This window comes from Eriocheir sinensis, chromosome 63 (genome assembly GCF_024679095.1).
Source record: "Eriocheir sinensis breed Jianghai 21 chromosome 63, ASM2467909v1, whole genome shotgun sequence".
In the NCBI taxonomy this organism is placed as follows: Eukaryota; Metazoa; Arthropoda; class Malacostraca; order Decapoda; family Varunidae; genus Eriocheir; species Eriocheir sinensis.
The window spans coordinates 4883283-4900782 of record NC_066571.1 but is presented as its reverse complement, the minus strand read 5'-3'; the positions used below and the strand labels follow the sequence as shown (position 1 = coordinate 4900782).

General features: G+C 43.6%; 1 protein-coding gene across 1 annotated transcript in view; it reads left to right on the top strand.

Annotated features, from left to right (window-relative positions):
• Positions 1-17500, top strand: part of LOC126986787 (nephrin-like) — a 174033-nt gene that overhangs the window by 154144 nt on the left and 2389 nt on the right. The window contains exons 15-16 of the mRNA XM_050843158.1: positions 6944-7071; positions 17388-17500. The exon at positions 17388-17500 is cut by the window's right edge and continues 237 nt beyond it. Of these exons, the coding sequence (XP_050699115.1) occupies positions 6944-7071; positions 17388-17500 (241 nt within the window). The remainder of the gene's footprint in view (positions 1-6943; positions 7072-17387) is intronic.

The window sequence follows — 17500 nt, the reverse complement described above, 5'->3', positions numbered from 1 at the left end:
AAAGATAAAAAGAAGATAGATAAAAAGCAATATAGATAATATAAAAGAGTTAAAAAGATGTATGGAAGAAACAGAGAGAGAAAACTGGAATGGAATAAGTAAAGAAAGAAAGATAGATAGATAGACAGCGACAGGAAGAGAGAGAAACTGTAAGGAAAAAGGAGATAAGGAAAAGATAAAAAAAAAAGATAGATAAAAACACAATATAGGTAAAATAAGAGAGTTAAAAAAAATGTATGGAAGAAACAGAGAGAGAAAACTGGAATGGAATAAGTAAAGAAAGAAAGATAGATAGATAGACAGCGACAGGAAGAGAGAGAAACTGTAGGGAAAAAGGAGAGAAGGAAAAGATAAAAAGAAGATAGATAAAAACACAATATAGGTAAAATAAGAAAGTTAAAAAGATGTATGGAAGAAACAAAAGGAGAAAACTGGAATGGATCGGGAACATTATTTTATCCACTCATTCCCATAACTTAGTAACACGTAGCGGATAAGGAATAAAAAAAAAGTACCAGTGGTCGTCTTTCACCGTGAGTCTCTATAATTACTCTCACTCTCCGTCCGGGGCTCCCAAGGTAGAGTGCACAGGTGTTTTACGAGCCCGGGTGTTTTACGTTAAGTACAGGTGTTTTAAAGATAAGTTCCTCCGTCGTTATTTCCTTTAGTGGATCGGAGGTAAAAAAAAACTACGCTACTACTTTTTCTTTTTAGTTTACCTGTTGAACACCTTACTATTTTACAGACAGCATAAGGGAAAAGGATGAAGGAGAAAGGGAAACAGGGAATCAGGCGCCAGGTTCCTATTGGTTTGGTTTGGAAAAGCTTCGTGCAGGTAAAGGCGAACAGGTGTAGGAAGCTTAGTAAGGAGAGATGACAAGGGAAGGGAAACTGTAAGGGAAGGGAGATAGGGATATGGAAGGTTCAGAAGGGTAAGTGTCGGTAATGATGGTAGATAGAGATACGAAAGGGAGGTGAAGGAAAGGTAAGAGAAGGCAATGGTAGAAAAGGAACGTAGAAACAGGGAGGGTAAAGGAAAATGAGGTTGGTGTAGGAAAAGTAAAAGAATATAAATGTAGAGAAGGAACGTAAAAGTAGAAAAGAGAACGGAAAGAAAAATGGCCGTAGAAAAAGGAACCATTTGAAAACATAATGTAGGGAAGGAATGTAAGGATAAGAAAGAGTAAGAAATGAAAGGACTATTGTAGATAAGGAGAGGTGTGGAGTAGATAGAAGGAAGTAAAGTAGAAAAGTAGGAAAGGAAGGGATAGAAAAGACATTAATAGAGAAGGAAAGTAGAGGAGTAAGGAAAATATGGGCATGAAAGTATATCTTGTAAACAACCAATTGTTGCCTATGTCCCTGTTGAATCTAAATTTATCCAGTTTAAACCCATTCCTACGTGTCCTACCCGGTTCTCTTACCATCAGAACCTTATTAATATCTCCCTTATCAAAACCCTTCATCCATTTACTTCCATTTATAAACCTCTTATCAAGTCACCTCGCACCCTTCGCCTTTCTAGAGATTGCAAGTTTTATTGTTTGAGTTTTTCCTCGTATGGCAAGTTTCTTAACCCTTGAATCATCTTAATTATTCCTCTCTGTACCGATTCTAACAATTTGATATCCATTCTATAGTGAGGTGACCAGAACTGAACCGCATAGTCAAGATGAGGTCTAACTAATGCTAAATATAGTTTGTGGACGACTTCGGCGCTTCTGTTGCTTACGCTCCTTGAAATAAATCCCAGTACCCTGTTTGCTCGATTTCTAGCTTGAATGCATTGTGCCCTTGGACGGAGATCAGAGCTCACTAAGACCCATAAATCCCTCTCGCACCCAGACCTGCTTATGAGAGTGTCATTTAAGCAATAGTTATGTGAGGGGTTGTTCCTACCTACACTCAGAATACTGCACTAAATAACTAAAACACTAAATAAAGTTTGAGGCAGACCGGCGCTTCTGTTGTTTACGCTCCTCTGTGTGTTCACGTAAGCTAAATAATTCCCAGCATCTTAACGTAAACAAGAGTAAAAAGAAAACACATCGCTGCTTTATACCTTCACACCCAACGCTCGCTCCTCTGAAGACGCAGCGCACTAACACCAGTTTACACAAACCGCACCATCCCACCCCTGCATGTGAGCCACCGCGCCGAGGGTACTTTTACGAAGACTTCACAAATCCGGCTTAGACACGTTAATCCCACGAACACGGCGAACTTCAGCCTCCGGGCGTAACACTGTCTGGCATAATATACTTCCTGGGGCGGCTTAAGTCCCTCCCTTGGTGACTCGTGTAGCTAAACCGGTAGGAGAAAAACTGGTTGAGCGGGCGGAGGCAACAGAACAGTCACCCCCTTTGATGTTCCCGATCTCGCATCCTCTATCCTCTCCCCCTTCGCCTCCCTCGCCGTCCTTCCTCTCCTCGGCGCTCAGTCCCACAAGCCGAGCCGATCCTCTTACGTGAAGCGGTTTGGTTGGAAGGTGCGTGCGTGAGTGCGTGAGTGTGCGTTTGGGTTGCCTCTGTATCTGTCACTTTCGTTCATTCTCTCCTCTTCTATTCTGTCTATGTCCAATCACCGACGATGTGCCTCCTCTACTTCCCTTCCATTCCTATTCCTTTGGTCGTTTCTTCCACCATTTTTTTTCTTTCCTTTTCATTCTTTCTCTTTACTTCACTTTCCTTCCCTTCCGACTTCTATTTCCCTCTCCATTTCCCTCCGGCCCCTCCTCTAGTCTTTTTTTATCTTTCTTTCCCTTCCCTTCCCTTCTGGTTTCTGTGTCTTCCTCCCCTTCCCCTCCCTTCCCTTCTGCCCTTCCTCCAATCCTTTCCCTCTCTCCTATCCTTCCTTTCCCTTCCTTTCTTTCATTGTGTCTGTGTCTCCCTCCCCTTCCCTTTCCTTCTGCCCTTCTTTCACTCCATTTTCTCTTTCCTTTATTTCCTTTCCCTTCTGTTTTTTTCCCCCCTACCCTTCCCTTCTCCTCTTCCTCCAGTTATTTTCCCTTCTCTGCCCTTCCCTTCCATTCCATTTAAGCGTCTCTCTCCCTTCCCTTCTCCTTTCCCATTCCTCCAGTCCTTTTACTGTTTCCTATCCTTCCCTTCCCTTCCCCTCCTTTCCCTTCCCTTCCCTTCCCTTCCCTTCTGGCTTATATCCCCCCCTCCCCTTCCTTCCCTTCCCTTTCCTTTCCTTTCCTTTCCTTCTCCTCCCTTCCCTTCCCTTCCCCTCCCCTCCCCTCCCTTCCCTTCCCTTCCCTTCCCTTCTAGCTTATATCCCCCTCTCCCCTTCCTTCCCTTCCCTTCCCCTCCTTTCCCTTCCCTTCCCTTCTAGCTTATATCCCCCACCTCCCCTCCCTTCCCTTTCCTTCCCTTCCGTTATGTATCTCCCACTCCCCTCCCTCCCCTCCCCCTAACCCCGTACTCCGCTCTGATCCGAGGAGCTGCTCTTGAAGGGAATACTAAAGGAGTTAAAACGTATAAATTATCTTTTATGTTGGTGTTGAGTCCTGGTCTTGATCTATTTTGTATGGGAGAGGTTTTTTTTTTGTGTGTGTTTTTATCTTCTCCTGCGTCAATATCTGGAAACTTTATGTGTGAGGGGAGGGAGGGAGGTGTACGTGTGTGTGTGTGTGTGTGTGTGTGTGTGTGTGTGTGTGTGTGTCTAAGATGATGGAATATATTCATGAAGAAGAGATGGACAAGGAGGTGGAGGAGGAGAGGAAGGGGAAGAGGATGGAGTAAGGAGGAAAATGGAAGAACAGGAGGAGGAGGAGGAGGAGAAGGAGGTATACAAGACCGGGCTTTGTGATGGTACAGTATATGATGCAATATTATATACAACAAAGACATACATACATACAGACAGACAGGAAGACCCGACAAAGACCTTGGAAAATATAAAGAGGAGAAACATAAAATCACAAGCAAGTAACATATAAAACAGTGCTACAAGCTCTTCCTTTCCAGGCCATTCCCTCCAGACCAGGGACAAAGAGATAAAACAGGTTTCCAGAGTATATATTCAGAGTCTCAGGAAAATGTTTTAAGATGTATCGAAAAATTCATATATAGACTTAAAATTTCTCTCCAGTAATAGATGTTAACAGACTTTCTCAATACATGACGTCAGGATAAAATCAATCTTTAAAACATTAGTATAAAGGCTCTTATTCTCAAACATGGTTCTTACACATTTGACAAGGCTTTCGTAGAGATTGTGGTAGTATTTCCATGGGTGTAGTTTTATGAGCATATCGATAACTATTTTGATTTGGTTTTCGTTGAGGTTGTATTAGTATCTCCATGAGGGGCAGTTTTATAGGCCTATTGATACAGTGTGGTTTAATGAGGCTTTCGTATTGAGTATGAGGATTTCCATGGATACCTTAATGAGCCTAGTAATGGTGTGGTATGATTAATAATGATTTTGTTGATGTTGTGGGTTGTTCCTTGGGCAGCTTTACGAGCCTAGTGATGGTGTGATTTAATAAGGTTTTCGTAGAGGTAGTGTTAGAATATCCATGGGTAGTGTTACGAGCCTAGTGATAGTGTGGTTTGATAAGGTTTTCGAAGAGGTAGTGTTAGAATATCTATGGGTAGTGTTATGAGCCTAGTGATAGAGTGTTTTGATAAGGTTTTCGTAGAGGTGGTGTTAGAATATCTATGGGTAGTGTTATGAGCCTAGTGATAGAGTGGTTTGATAAGGCTTTCGTAGAGGTAGTGTTAGAATATCTATAGGTAGTGTTACGAGCCTAGTGATGGTGTGATTTAATAAGGTTTTCGTAGAGGTAGTGTTAGAATATCCATGGGTAGTGTTACGAGCCTAGTGATAGAGTGTTTTGATAAGGTTTTCGTAGAGGTAGTGTTAGAATATCTATGGGTAGTGTTACGAGCCTAGTGATAGAGTGTTTTGATAAGGTTTTCGTAGAGGTGGTGTTAGAATATCCATGGGTAGTGTTACGAGCCTAGTGATAGAGTGGTTTAATAAGGTTTTCGTAGAGGTAGTGTTAGAATATCTATGGGTAGTGTTACGAGCCTAGTGATAGAGTGGTTTAATAAGGTTTTCGTAGAGGTAGTGTTAGAATATCTATGGGTAGTGTTATGAGCCTAGAGAAAGTGTGGTTTGATAAAGCTTTCCTAGAGGTAGTGTTAGAATATCTATGGGTAGTGTTACGAGCCTAGTGATAGAGTGGTTTAATAAGGTTTTCGTAGAGGTAGTGTTAGAATATCCATCACGAGCCTAGCGATAGTGTGGCTTGATAAAGCTTTCCTAGAGGTTCCGTCAGTATTTCCATCGGTATTTTTCATCATCCCAGTCACAATGAGGTTTGATATGGCTTTCCTAGAGGTTATATTAGTATTTCCATGGGTATTTTTATCATCTTAGTCATAGCGAGGTATAATATGTCTTTTCTAGAGGTTGCGTCAGTATTTCCATGAGTATTTTTTTATCATCCCAGTCACAGTGAGGTTTAATGGCTTTCCTAGAGGTTATATTAGTATTTCCATGGGTATTTTTATCATCTTAGTCACAGTGAGGTTTGATATGGCTTTCCTAGAGGTTATATTAGTATTTCCATGGGTGTTTTTTATCATCCCAGTCACAGTGAGGTTTAATTGATATGGCTTTCCTAGAGGTTGCGTCAGTATTTCCATGGGTATTTTTTTTATCATCCCAGTCACAGTGAGGCTTGATATGGCTTTCCTAGAGGTACGGCAGTATTTCCATGGGTATTTTTCATCATCTTAGTCACAGTGAGGCTTGATATGGCTTTCCTAGAGGTACGGCAGTATTTCCATGGGTATTTTTTTTATCATCCCAGTCACAATGAGGCTTGATATGGCTTTCCTAGAGGTACGGCAGTATTTCCATGGGTATTTTTCATCATCTTAGTCACAGTGAGGTTTGATATGGCTTTCCTAGAGGTACGGCAGTATTTCCATGGGTATTTTTTTTATCATCCCAGTCACAGTGAGGTTTGATATGGCTTTCCTAGAGGTTATATTAGTATTTCCATGGGTATTTCGTATCATCCCGGTCACAGTGAGGTTTAATGGCTTTCCTAGAGGTTGCGTCAGTATTTCCATGGGCGCAGTTTTATGATCCTTGTGATCGTTTGACGAGGCTTCTGCACCACGAACGTAGGAAGCAGCACTCGTGAGAACCAAACTAACCTCCTTCATGGACTTAGGAAATCATTACTGTGAAAGCCGAAAGCATCTGAGACAGCGTTGCAAATTATCGTACACACCGTATTGCATATTCGTAGTTTCTGACTGATATCTAAAGCAAAAACAAACAAACAAACATCAATAAATAACAGTTTTAACGCTAACTTTAATATTCTTTCGATATTTGTGTAGGTTAGAGAGTTTGAGGCTTAAAAATTATAAATACAATGTGGTGAATACGATACTTAGGCAACGCTTATCTGAGAGTACGAGTTTCAGATCCATATTTTTAAAACTTATCGAGCTCCCACTACGACAATTTCCCAAGGTCACAGAGAAGGTTAACCGACTTTTTATGGGCGTTTTTTACATCCAAGGTAAAGATGTCGGGTAAAACTTATCGAGCTCCCATTACGACTGTTTCCCGAGGTCACAGAGAAGGTTAACCGACTTTTTATGGGCGTTTTTTACATCCAAGGTAAAGATGTCGGGTAAAACTTATCGAGCTCCCATTACGACTGTTTCCCGAGGTCACAGAGAAGGTTAACCGACTTTTTACGACCGTTTTTTTACGTCCAAGGTTAAGATGTCGGGTAAAACTATCACTAGGATCAGCAAACAGTTCATGGAAATCCCATCAACATCCACGAGAGGTATTTCAAAGAGGCGAACTGAGGAGTCGAGACGTGAAAGAATACGGGCTTTAGTTTTAAGGAGTGGGCGTGGTGAAGGTGCGGGCGTGTACTGACGAATGCGTGTGTGTTCTGCAGGGCGCGGAAGGGCGGCGAGGAGGGCGTGGCGGGGGAGGGCAGCTACAGCAAGGCGGGAGGGAAGAGCGGCACCCAGCAGGACTCCGCCCACGACGCCGCCGGCCCCGACCTTGTGTCCACCTCCAAAGGTAAGTGACGGCTGGAGGAGGAGGAGGAGGAGGAAGAAGAAGGTAGGTAGGTAGGAAGGCGATTGGTGTTGTCATATTGGTAGGATGCTCGTGGAGAAAGGGAAGGAGTAGGAAGGCAGGATGGCAGATTAGTGAAGGAAGAAAAGAGGGAAGAAAAGGAAAAGGGAAAGATAGAGGGAAAGCAAGGAGGAGGAAGAAGAAGAAAGGTATAAAGAAACAATGAAAAAGATGGAAAGGAAAGAAATAGGAGGGAGAGAAGTAGGAAGAAGATGGAGGAAAGAAGGAAAAAGGCAAATAAATCTTGAGGGAAGTATTATTATTATTAGTAGTAGTAGTGGTAGTTGTAGTAGTAGTAGTAGTAGTGATAGTAGTAGTAGTAGTAGTAGTAGTAGTAGTAGTAGTAGTAGTGGTAGTAGTAGTAGTAATAGGAGGAGGAGGAGTAGTGGTAGTAGTAGTAGTAGTGGTAGTAGTAGTAGTAGTAGTAGTAGTAGTAGTAGTAGCGGTAGTAGTAGAAGGAGCAAGAGGAATGTTGGAAAGGTAGGCGGCGTTGGTAAGAATACTGGAACAGGTGGTGGGTGGTGATGTAAGTGGTGGTGGTGGTGGTGGTGGGTGGTGATGTAAGTGGCGGTGTTGTTGTTGTTGGTGGTGGTGGTGATGGTGGTACAGTGGTGGTGGTGGTGGTAGTAGTTGGTGGTGATGTAAGTGGTAGTGGTGATGGTGGTGGTGGTGGTGATGTAAGTGGTGGTGGTGGTGGTGGTGGTGGTGGTGGTAATCTCATTGGAGGAGAAGGGAGGGAAGAAAAAAAGAATTAGGATAATGTAATGGGAAAATGGTCAAGATGGAAGTGTGGAAGAAGGAGGAGGAGGAGGAGGAGGAGGAGGAGGAGGCAAGGTAATCGTCGTAGTACTAAAGGAGGAGGAGGGGGAGGAGGAGGAGGAAAAGTTGGTAGTAAGAAAAACTAAAATGTGTGAAAGAGGAGGAAGAGGAGGAGGAGGAGGAGGTGGTAATGATAGTGGAAGAGGAGGAGGATTAAGGAGGAAGAGGAGGAGGAGGAGGAGATAAGGCAGCAGAGAGAAAGGTTTTAGCAAGAAAGGCGTGTAAGGAGGAAAAAGTACTCGGCTTAGGGAAAGGAGAAGGAGGGAACGGAGGAAAGGTTAGAAGGTGGAGAGATAATGACGGAGGAAGAAATAAAGCTAAGAACGTGAGAAGAAAGATAAGGAGAGAGAAACAAAGGTAGGATATAAAAAAGATAAGAAGGAACAAGAGAAAAAAGGGAATAGGGAAAAGGATAGAGGAAGCATGAGAATAAGCAGGAGGAGACGGAAGATAGAGAGATAGGAAAATAGGAAAATGAAGAAGGGGAAGAACAAGAGAATGGAGGAAAGTTTGAAGAGGAGGAGGTAATGAAGATGGAGGAGAATGAGTGAGAGAAATGTGGCATGAAACAGAGGTGAAGATGAAGTAATTGGAGGAGGAGGAAGAGGAGGAGGAGGAGGAGGAGATGGAGGAGGAGGAGAAAGAACGCATACTTACCTACCTATCTACACACACACACACACACACACACACACACACACACACACACACACACACGAACAAATTGCCTTTCAAGTAGATTGTTTTCTACGCAATTATCTTCTTTGTTCATTGCATTTTACGCTTTTTTCTCTACTGAAGACAATTAAGCCAGAGTTATAAAACATTTTCATACACACACACACACACACACACACACACACACACACACACACACACACACACACACACACACACACACACACACACACACACACACACATCCACTGCAACATTACAACACACCAACACCCGGCCATTGCAACACCACGCCATCTCGTGTCTGTCACCACTCACACACTGCAACACACACACGCACGCACGCACGCACCCTGCCCACTCACGAACATCATCATCATCAGGACCCACAATGACACCTAATGCACCCCCTGACTCATGCAACACCATTCATCACCACAAGAAATAACACCACCACCACCACCAAAAGGGACAGCATACAGCACCGCTTATATTACCTCCTGCCTACGCCTTAAACCCCTTCAAGAGGAGAGTATCAGGACACCTCTCCCACCCATAGCCATTGGGTTTCACACTGCAAATGAATCTTGACTTAACACCATAGAGAGAGACAGCAAACAACATCGTCTGTATTTCCTCCTGCCTACGACTTCAACGCCTTCAAGAGGAGAGTATCAGGACACCTCTCCCACCCATTGCTATTTGGATTTCACACCGCAAATGAATCTTGACTTAACACCATAGAGAGAGACCGCACACAACATCGTCTATATTTCCTCCTGCCTACGACTTCAACGCCTTCAAGAGGAGAGTATCTAGACACCACTCCACCCATATCTGACCATGACCCAACACCATAGAGACATCACACAACCCCATTTGTATTGCCTCCTGCCTTCGACTTTACCGCATTCAAGAGGGGAGTCTGAAACCTCTCCACCCTATATTTGAATTTCGCATTTGGATATCCTCATACTTTTTTGGGAGCCTCTATAAAGCTGATTTGTTACCGTACCTTTTTTTCCTTTAGATTTTTCCCTCTTTTTGTTCCCTTTTTTCCCTTTTTCACTTTGATCATTTTTTTCCTTTTTTTTTAACTTCTTGAAGGCAACCTAACACCACTTATCACCGTCAAAAATAGAACCTTGTCACTATATTTTCCTTTTAACTCCATACACATATCATAATGTTCTAAAACCCGTTATTTACACCTGCCTCACCCCATTTCAACCCCAAGAGCTAGCAACCTTACCAAAACAACCTCGTATCACCCCCAAAATAGCACCTTGATACCATATTTTTTCTCCAACCCTGCATACATTTCTCTCAAACCATTCAGACAGCCTTTATTTACATCTACCTTACCCCATTTCAACCTCACAAGCCAACATTTCCCACCTCAACTCTATACGGAATCTAACTCCATCTCAACCTCATCTAATCCTTTCTTATTCACATTAGCCCTTTGTAGAGGATCCTAGCCCCTTTTCAACCTCAAAGTCAACCCCTTCGATTCATTCTGACCCTGATTGGTGTACCTTCACTCAACGCTAACTGCTTAATCCCACCATCCTGCCAATCCAGTTCCACCCACAGTAACATAACCGTGTATGCTGCAACCTTACTTTACTTTTAGCTCCTGAAGGCCTGAAAACCACCTTCCTGCCATTTCAACCCATCATGAACCCCTAAAGACCAACCTCCCTCTATTTCAACCCTACACAAGGCCTATCAACACTAACTTCCTTTCATTCTAACTCCACACAGCTCTAATGATCAACCTCACTCCACCCCAACGACTTAGAATCCAACCTCTTCATTCCAACCCCCACACAAAGCCCCTAAAAACAAACTCCTTCATTTTAACCCCTCACAAAGCCCTGAAGACTAACCTCACTCCACCCAACGCCTTAGAATCCACCCTCTTTCATTCCAACCCCACAGAGTCCCTAAAAAACAGCCTCCTTCATTTCAACCCCTCACAAAGCCCTGAAGACTAACCTCACTCCGCCCAACGCCTTAGAATGCACCCTCTTTCTCTCCAACCCCACAGAGTCCCTAAAAACAGCCTCCTTCATTTCAACCCCTCACAAAGCCCTAAAGACCAACCTCACCCAACCCCAAACCCTTAAAAGTCCAATCTCCTTTCCCTCCAACCACACCTAAAGCCCTTAAGACTACCCACACTCCACCTCAACCCCTTACATCACCCCCCCTCCATTCCCCTCACAACACAAGGCAACACAACACCCAGAACACAAAACGCAGGCCTCGTACACGACACTCAAGGTCTCGACGCGACACTTAACGCCAGCCGGACTCGTACACTGTTGACACTATCGATTCCCGGACACCTGAACGCGTGTAACCTGATTGTTCGAGTCACGCGGTCGTCAGGTGAGCCAGCGAGCGAGCCTTCCACGTCCACACACGATGAGGAGAAGGACTATTGGGGTACAAACACATTACTCATTCACGCTTAAAGATGATGAGGAATACTGTCTCTTCACTTACTCACATGAAAAGAAAATAGGTAGTACGTTCTTGTAAGTCCCTCATACGTACGGAAAATTTGAAATAGATCTCTAAAGTCACTTATACCTACAGAACATGGGAAACAGATCTCCTTAATCACTCAGGCACACAGAAAATGGGAATTGCGGGCTCCTAACTCTCGCACATATAAAGAAAATTGGAAATATAGACTGTTTACTTACATATATTAAAAAAACACAATTACAGTTTCACTTAAGATAATGAAAACGGAAATCATCCTACCCACCGCATGTATAGGAAACGAAAACCTGACCACGGAGAAAACACAATCACATAAACAGAAAACGAACCCAGGGACCTTCTTACGTTCTTACAATTAACGAAGACATAAGGCCACTTTTAGACAGATCCAATTAGCAGCGCTTCTCAGCAGCGCTGCAGCAGCGCTACCGCTTGTAAATACTGGAGGTAAATGGAGTCTTTAACACGCAGCCACGACCACAAAAAATAGCGCTGCAGACGTTTTGAGTGGTTGCCCTCGCCGCCGGTGGCGACCACAAAAAGTAGCGCTGCTCGCCACGACACATGGCACTCAAAGATATTGAAGCTCTCACACATCGCTACAGCCGCGTCACTATTTTAGCAGCGCGTTCGTGGCGCGACTGTAGCGCTGCTAAGGCCCGATAAGACTCAACCATTATTTTGAGGGCGTTAGTCTTCCTTTATGGACGATGCAAATTTCATAACAACCTTTTCTTCTTTTTCGGAGGGTACAGCATTATCAGCATCCCACCCGACAATTTAGTCAGGGTCAGCAGCTCTCCTCATTTCTTCGCCTCAACAAGGGTGGGGCAATATGTGTGTTACAGGCATTAGTGTTGGCGTCCTCTTCCAGGCCCTCCGGTGACCTCGAGGCCGTGAGGGGACCTAAACCTCCCCAGGTAACCTCGCTTCGACCGTGAGAGGGCCCAAGGCTTCCTTCTCGGGCCCCACCCCTGCAGGAAAATTATCTACCTTCAAGAAGTGTCTAGACGAATGTAAAGTTAATATTGTGTTGGTGCCGACAAATCGACTTCATTGGTTCTAAGATGGCGGCTCGAGTGTCCCCTCGACCGCGGATCCGACATGGAAGAAATCCTCCGGCGGCGCCTTGCGGCGGAGTTCGTTGTGTTAGAGAGAGAGAGAGAGAGAAGGGAATATATAGACGGATAAAGAAGGGACGAAGGGAATATATATAGATAGGTAAAGGAGAGACGAAAATAAACGAAAAGAAAAAAATTAAAAGAGAAAGAATTTAAGAGCAAGTATTGAAAGGAAATAGACAGAAGACGGATAGCTTTTCTTTCACTCACTCACGCGAACAGAAAACACACATGAAAAAGCGGAATCTTGAAACCGTAGACTAAAATACTGACTTTTTTACCAACTTACTCTGATTAAAAACGAAATCAAGGACACTTTTCACTCTCTAACTCACACGAACCAAAAACACACAAAAAAACGAAAACTTGAAACCATAGACTCAAGGCCCCTCCTGCCCATTCAGACATAAAAAGAACGGAAGTTCTGACACCTTTTCCCCCTCTCTCAAACACTCACTCACTCACTCACACTTATAATAAAAAGTTAGATATAAATCCCTAAAGAAAACAAAAATATGAATCCTTTTTACCCATTACGAAACCACAGACACTTCTTCTTTCAAACTCTCACTCACTCAATCTCACACGAACATAAAACAAGAGATCACCACTGACCGACCAACCACCTCAACCCAACCACCACCACCACCACCACCACTATCACCACCACCACCACCACCACCAGAGACTTACGCACATAAAGCCCAGTGTTCCGTGAGTCTCTGAAACATCCGCTGCTCCCTTGTAATTTGCTCGCGCCTGAAGTACATGCGTGATTTATGTGGCTCGCGTGCTCCTGTTCTGGCCTTTAACTTGGTTCCAGAAGAGTAATTCCCGAGGAGGCGCCGGAGTTCGAACTGAGTGGAATCCAAGAAGAGCTAAGTTGGGTATCGTTGGGTCCGGTTGTTGGGTCGCCTGGGCTGGGATTCGTAAGTGTGTGTGTGTGTGTGTGTGTGTGTGTGGGTGGGTGTGGGTGTGGGTGTGGATGGGTGTGTCAGTGGAATCCCAGGAGAGTTGGGTTTGGAATTGTTAGGGTCGGTTGGGTTGGGATGGGTTTGGTTAGGTTAGGTTAGGTTAGGTTAGGTTAGGTTGAGTTGGGATGGCTTGGGTTAGGTTGGGTTGGGTTGGGTCTGGTTACGTACGGATTAGGTAAATTTGGGTTGGGGTGGGGTTGCGTTGGGTTGGGTTGGGTGGAGTGTAATGCAGTGAAGGTTGGGTTTTGTAATGAGTGTGAGACGTAATTTTAGCCTCGAGTCAGAGAATGAGTTACGTTAGAGGTCTTGGAATTCTCTTGTGTCTTTGAGTCTTGTATCGTCTTCCATTTTTTTCAGTCACTCATTCGTTTTTGCTGTCTGCTTTTTCTGTTTTTTTTCTTTGTATACTTCATTATATGCTCTTTATTTTACCTCCTCCTTTCATGCATTCCATTATTATTTTATTCACTCTCACTCATTCATTCATATTATTCCTTTCTTTGACTTTTCCTTTTCTTTCTTTCATTCTTATTCCTACTTTCCTTTCTTCCTTTCTTGCCTTCTTTCATGTTTTCTTTTTTCTACCTCTACTTCCTTCCTTCCTTCCTTCCTTCCTTCCTTCCCTCCTTCTTTCCTCCCTTCCTTCCTTCCTTCATTCATTAATTCATTCATTCTCTCTCTCTCTCTCTCTCTCTCTCTCTCTCTCTCTCTCTCTCTCTCTCTCTCTCTCTCTCTCTCTCTCGCCTTGGAATTCACTTTGTTCTGTAATTTCACTCATTTTTTTATGGTCGTGTGAGAAAGGAGACACGCGATCTATCTTAAACTTCTTACTTAACCTCGAAAGTCATGAACTGCAATCTTAACTTCATCTCCATAAGAAAAGAAACTCAGAATGTTTATATTATTTTCCTGTCTTTTTTTATCCTGTAAGGCAGAAGAAAAATTTTATGATCAGTTTGTTCTGTACCCGAGTCGACATTTTTATTAACTCTCCTTCCTTACGAATAAAGAAATAAACTGTTTCTTTTTTTTTCTTTTCCTTCTCTTCCGACACATACCACAAGACCGTCCCTGCTTCCCTTCCCTCACTGTGTTTACTGTTTTTCATTTCTTTTTCTTTTTCTTTCTTTCTTTTTCATGTCTTTCTTTATCCTTTCATTTGTTTCATTTTCTTTTTCCTTTCATTTCTTTCGTATTCTTTTTCATTTCTTTTTCTTTTTTTTTCATTTCTTTTTTTTTCTTTTTCTCTTCTTTCTTTTTCATTTCTCTCTTTTTCATTTCATTTTTCATTTTTCTATTTTTTTCATTTCTTTTCATTTTTTTCATTTCTTTTTTTCTTTTTCAAACATTCTTCAAGGCCTATTCCTTCCCCCCTCCTCGCTCCACCTTGCCCCTTTTCAGTGCACTTTTCTTCTTAGTGTTTTCCCCTTCCGTTTCATGATTGACCTTTCTCTCACTCTCCCCAAACATCCTTCTCTTTCTCCTTCTTAACCTCCTCCTCCTCATTCCATTCTTCCTTCTAGCAGACATTCTTCAAGGCCTATTCATCTCTCTCCTTCTCTACCTCTTTATAGGAGCAGCGACTAGTGGGCTTTTTTTTCATTATTGTTTCCTTTTCTTTTGGGCCCATGAGCAGTTTCCTTTGCTGTAGAAAAAAAATTGTCCCTTTTCACTGTTTTCATTTTTTTTCCTTTACATCACCTTTTTTTTCTCTCTCTCTCTTTCCAAAAGGCATTATTTTCGTCCTCCTCCTCCTCCTCCTCCTCCTCCTCCTCCTCCTTCCTTCCTTCCTCGAGTTCAATAGATACAGAATCATTACTTTCACAATACACTTCGCTCTTATTATCCTCCTTTTCCTCCTCCTCCTCCTCATCCTCTCAATGATCTTTTCCCTTCTCCAAACTGTACAGCGTCCCCTCACCACAAACAACCCCGTCCTCTTTCACCATCCCAAAGCCTCTTACCCTCTTACTCTTTTACAATACAATGTTTCTTTAGACTTCCCCTTTCACACGCACACACACACACACACACACACACACACACACACACACACACACACACACACACACACACACACACACAGACAATATCCTACTTATACTGTTCTCTTTCTCACACAAGACTTTTTCCTCTCTTTTTTTCCCCGCAGAATCCTCCTCTTCCTCCTCCTCCTCCTCCTCGTCCTCCTTTTCTCTTCTCCTCTCACATTGCCTTTTTTCCCTCTTTTTTTCCCCTCAAGATCCAAGAATCGACTTTTTTCCTCTTTTTCTCACAAGCTCTTCGCAGTATTCACCTTCTCCCATACTGTACATGAACATTTTTTTTTATCATTTTCCCAACTCTTCCTGGAATACCTCACGTTGTTTTCTCTCCCCTTTAATCAATCCCCCTCCACTCCCTACCATTCCGTTTTCCGCTCACCCTTTCTCTCCTTTCCTTCCTACAGATTTCCCTTTTTCCTTACCCTTCCCAGAATACCTCACGCTGTTTTCTTTCCCTTTTAATCACGCTACTGCACTCCCTACCATTCCGTTTTCCGCTCACCCTTTCTCTCCTTTCCTTCCTACAGATTTCCCTTTTTCCTTACCCTTTCCAGAATACCTCACGCTGTTTTCTTTCCCTTTTAATCACGCTACTGCACTCTCTACCATTCCGTTTTCCGCTCACCCTTTCTCTCCTTTCCTTCCTACAAGATTCCCTTTTTTTCTTAACCTTCCTGGAATACCTCACGTTTGCTTTTCCTTTAATCCCCACCATTCCACTTTTCCCTCGCCCTTTCTCTACTTTCCTTTCTACAAATTTCCCCTTTTTCTTACCCTTCCCAGAATACCTCACGCTGTTTTCTTTCCCTTTTAATCCCTACCATTCCATTTTCCGATCACACTTTCTCTCTTTTTCTTCCTACAAGCTTCCCGTTTTTTAACCTTCCCAGAATACCTCACGGCGTTTTCTTTTCCCTTCAATCCCTACCATTCCGTTTTCCGCTCGCCCTTTCTCTACTTTCCTTTCTACAAATTTCCTTTTTCTTACCCTTCCCAGAATATCTCACGCTGTTTTCTTTCCCTTTTAATCCCTACCATTCCATTTTCCCCTCGCCCTTTCTCTACTTTCCTTTTTACAAGCTTTCCGTTTTTCTTAACCTTCCCAGAATACCTCACGCTGTTTTCTTTCCCCATTAATCTCTACCATTCCATTTTCCCCTCACCCTTTCTCTACTTTCCTTCCTACAAATTTCCCTTTTTCTTACCCTTCCCAGAATACCTCACGCCGTTTTCTTTACTCTTTAATCCCCACCATTCCATTTTTCCCCTCACCCATTCTCTACTTTCATTTCTACAAGCTTCCCTCTTTCCTTACCTTCCCAGAATACCTCAAGCCGTTTTCTTTCCCTTCTTACTCAGACCACTGTACTCCCTACCCTTCCATTTCCCCTTCAGCCTTCAGTGTTCCCTTTCTTCTCCTTTCACCCTAAGAAGATCACCTTTTCCTTCCCTTCACCCAACGAAAAACATCATTTGCATCATTTCACCCGAAGACAGACCTCGTTCTCTCCCATTCTTTCTACGAACCTCCCTTTTCCCCTTATTTTCACCCAACGAAGGTCCCAATCCTCCTCCTATCCCCATACAAATCACCCCTTTTGCCCCTGTTCCCCTTACAAAACTCCCCTTTCTCTTCCCCTATCCCCATACAAGTCACCCCTTTTGCCCCTGTTCCCCTTACAAAACTCCCCTTTCTCTTCCCCTATCCCCATACAAGTCACCCCTTTTGCCCTTTCTCCCATCCAAAACTTCCCTTTCTCTTCCCCTATCCCCATACAAGTCACCCCTTTTGCCCCTGTTCCCCTTACAAAACTCCCCTTTCTCTTCCCCTATCCCCATACAAGTCACCCGTTTTGCCCCTGTTCCCCTTACAAAACTCCCCTTTCTCTTCCCCTATCCCCATACAAGTCACCCCTTTCTCTCCCCCGTTCCCCATACAGATCATCCCATTTTCCCCTTTCCCCCATACAGAACTCCCCTTTCTCACACTTCCCCTATTCAAAACTCCCTTTTTTCACCCTCCCCCATTCAAAGCTCCCTTTTCTCCCCCTATCTCGTCCCTATCAGTCCTCCTAGCCTCAAATCACTCCTTTCTCCCCCTCCAGAGTCCGCCATGATGTCCCACTCCCACGACTCCACCACGCCGCTCATAGGCAACGGGCGTCTGCTGCAGGGCCAGAAGCAGGAGCTCATGTACCAGACGCAGCAGCAGCAGCAG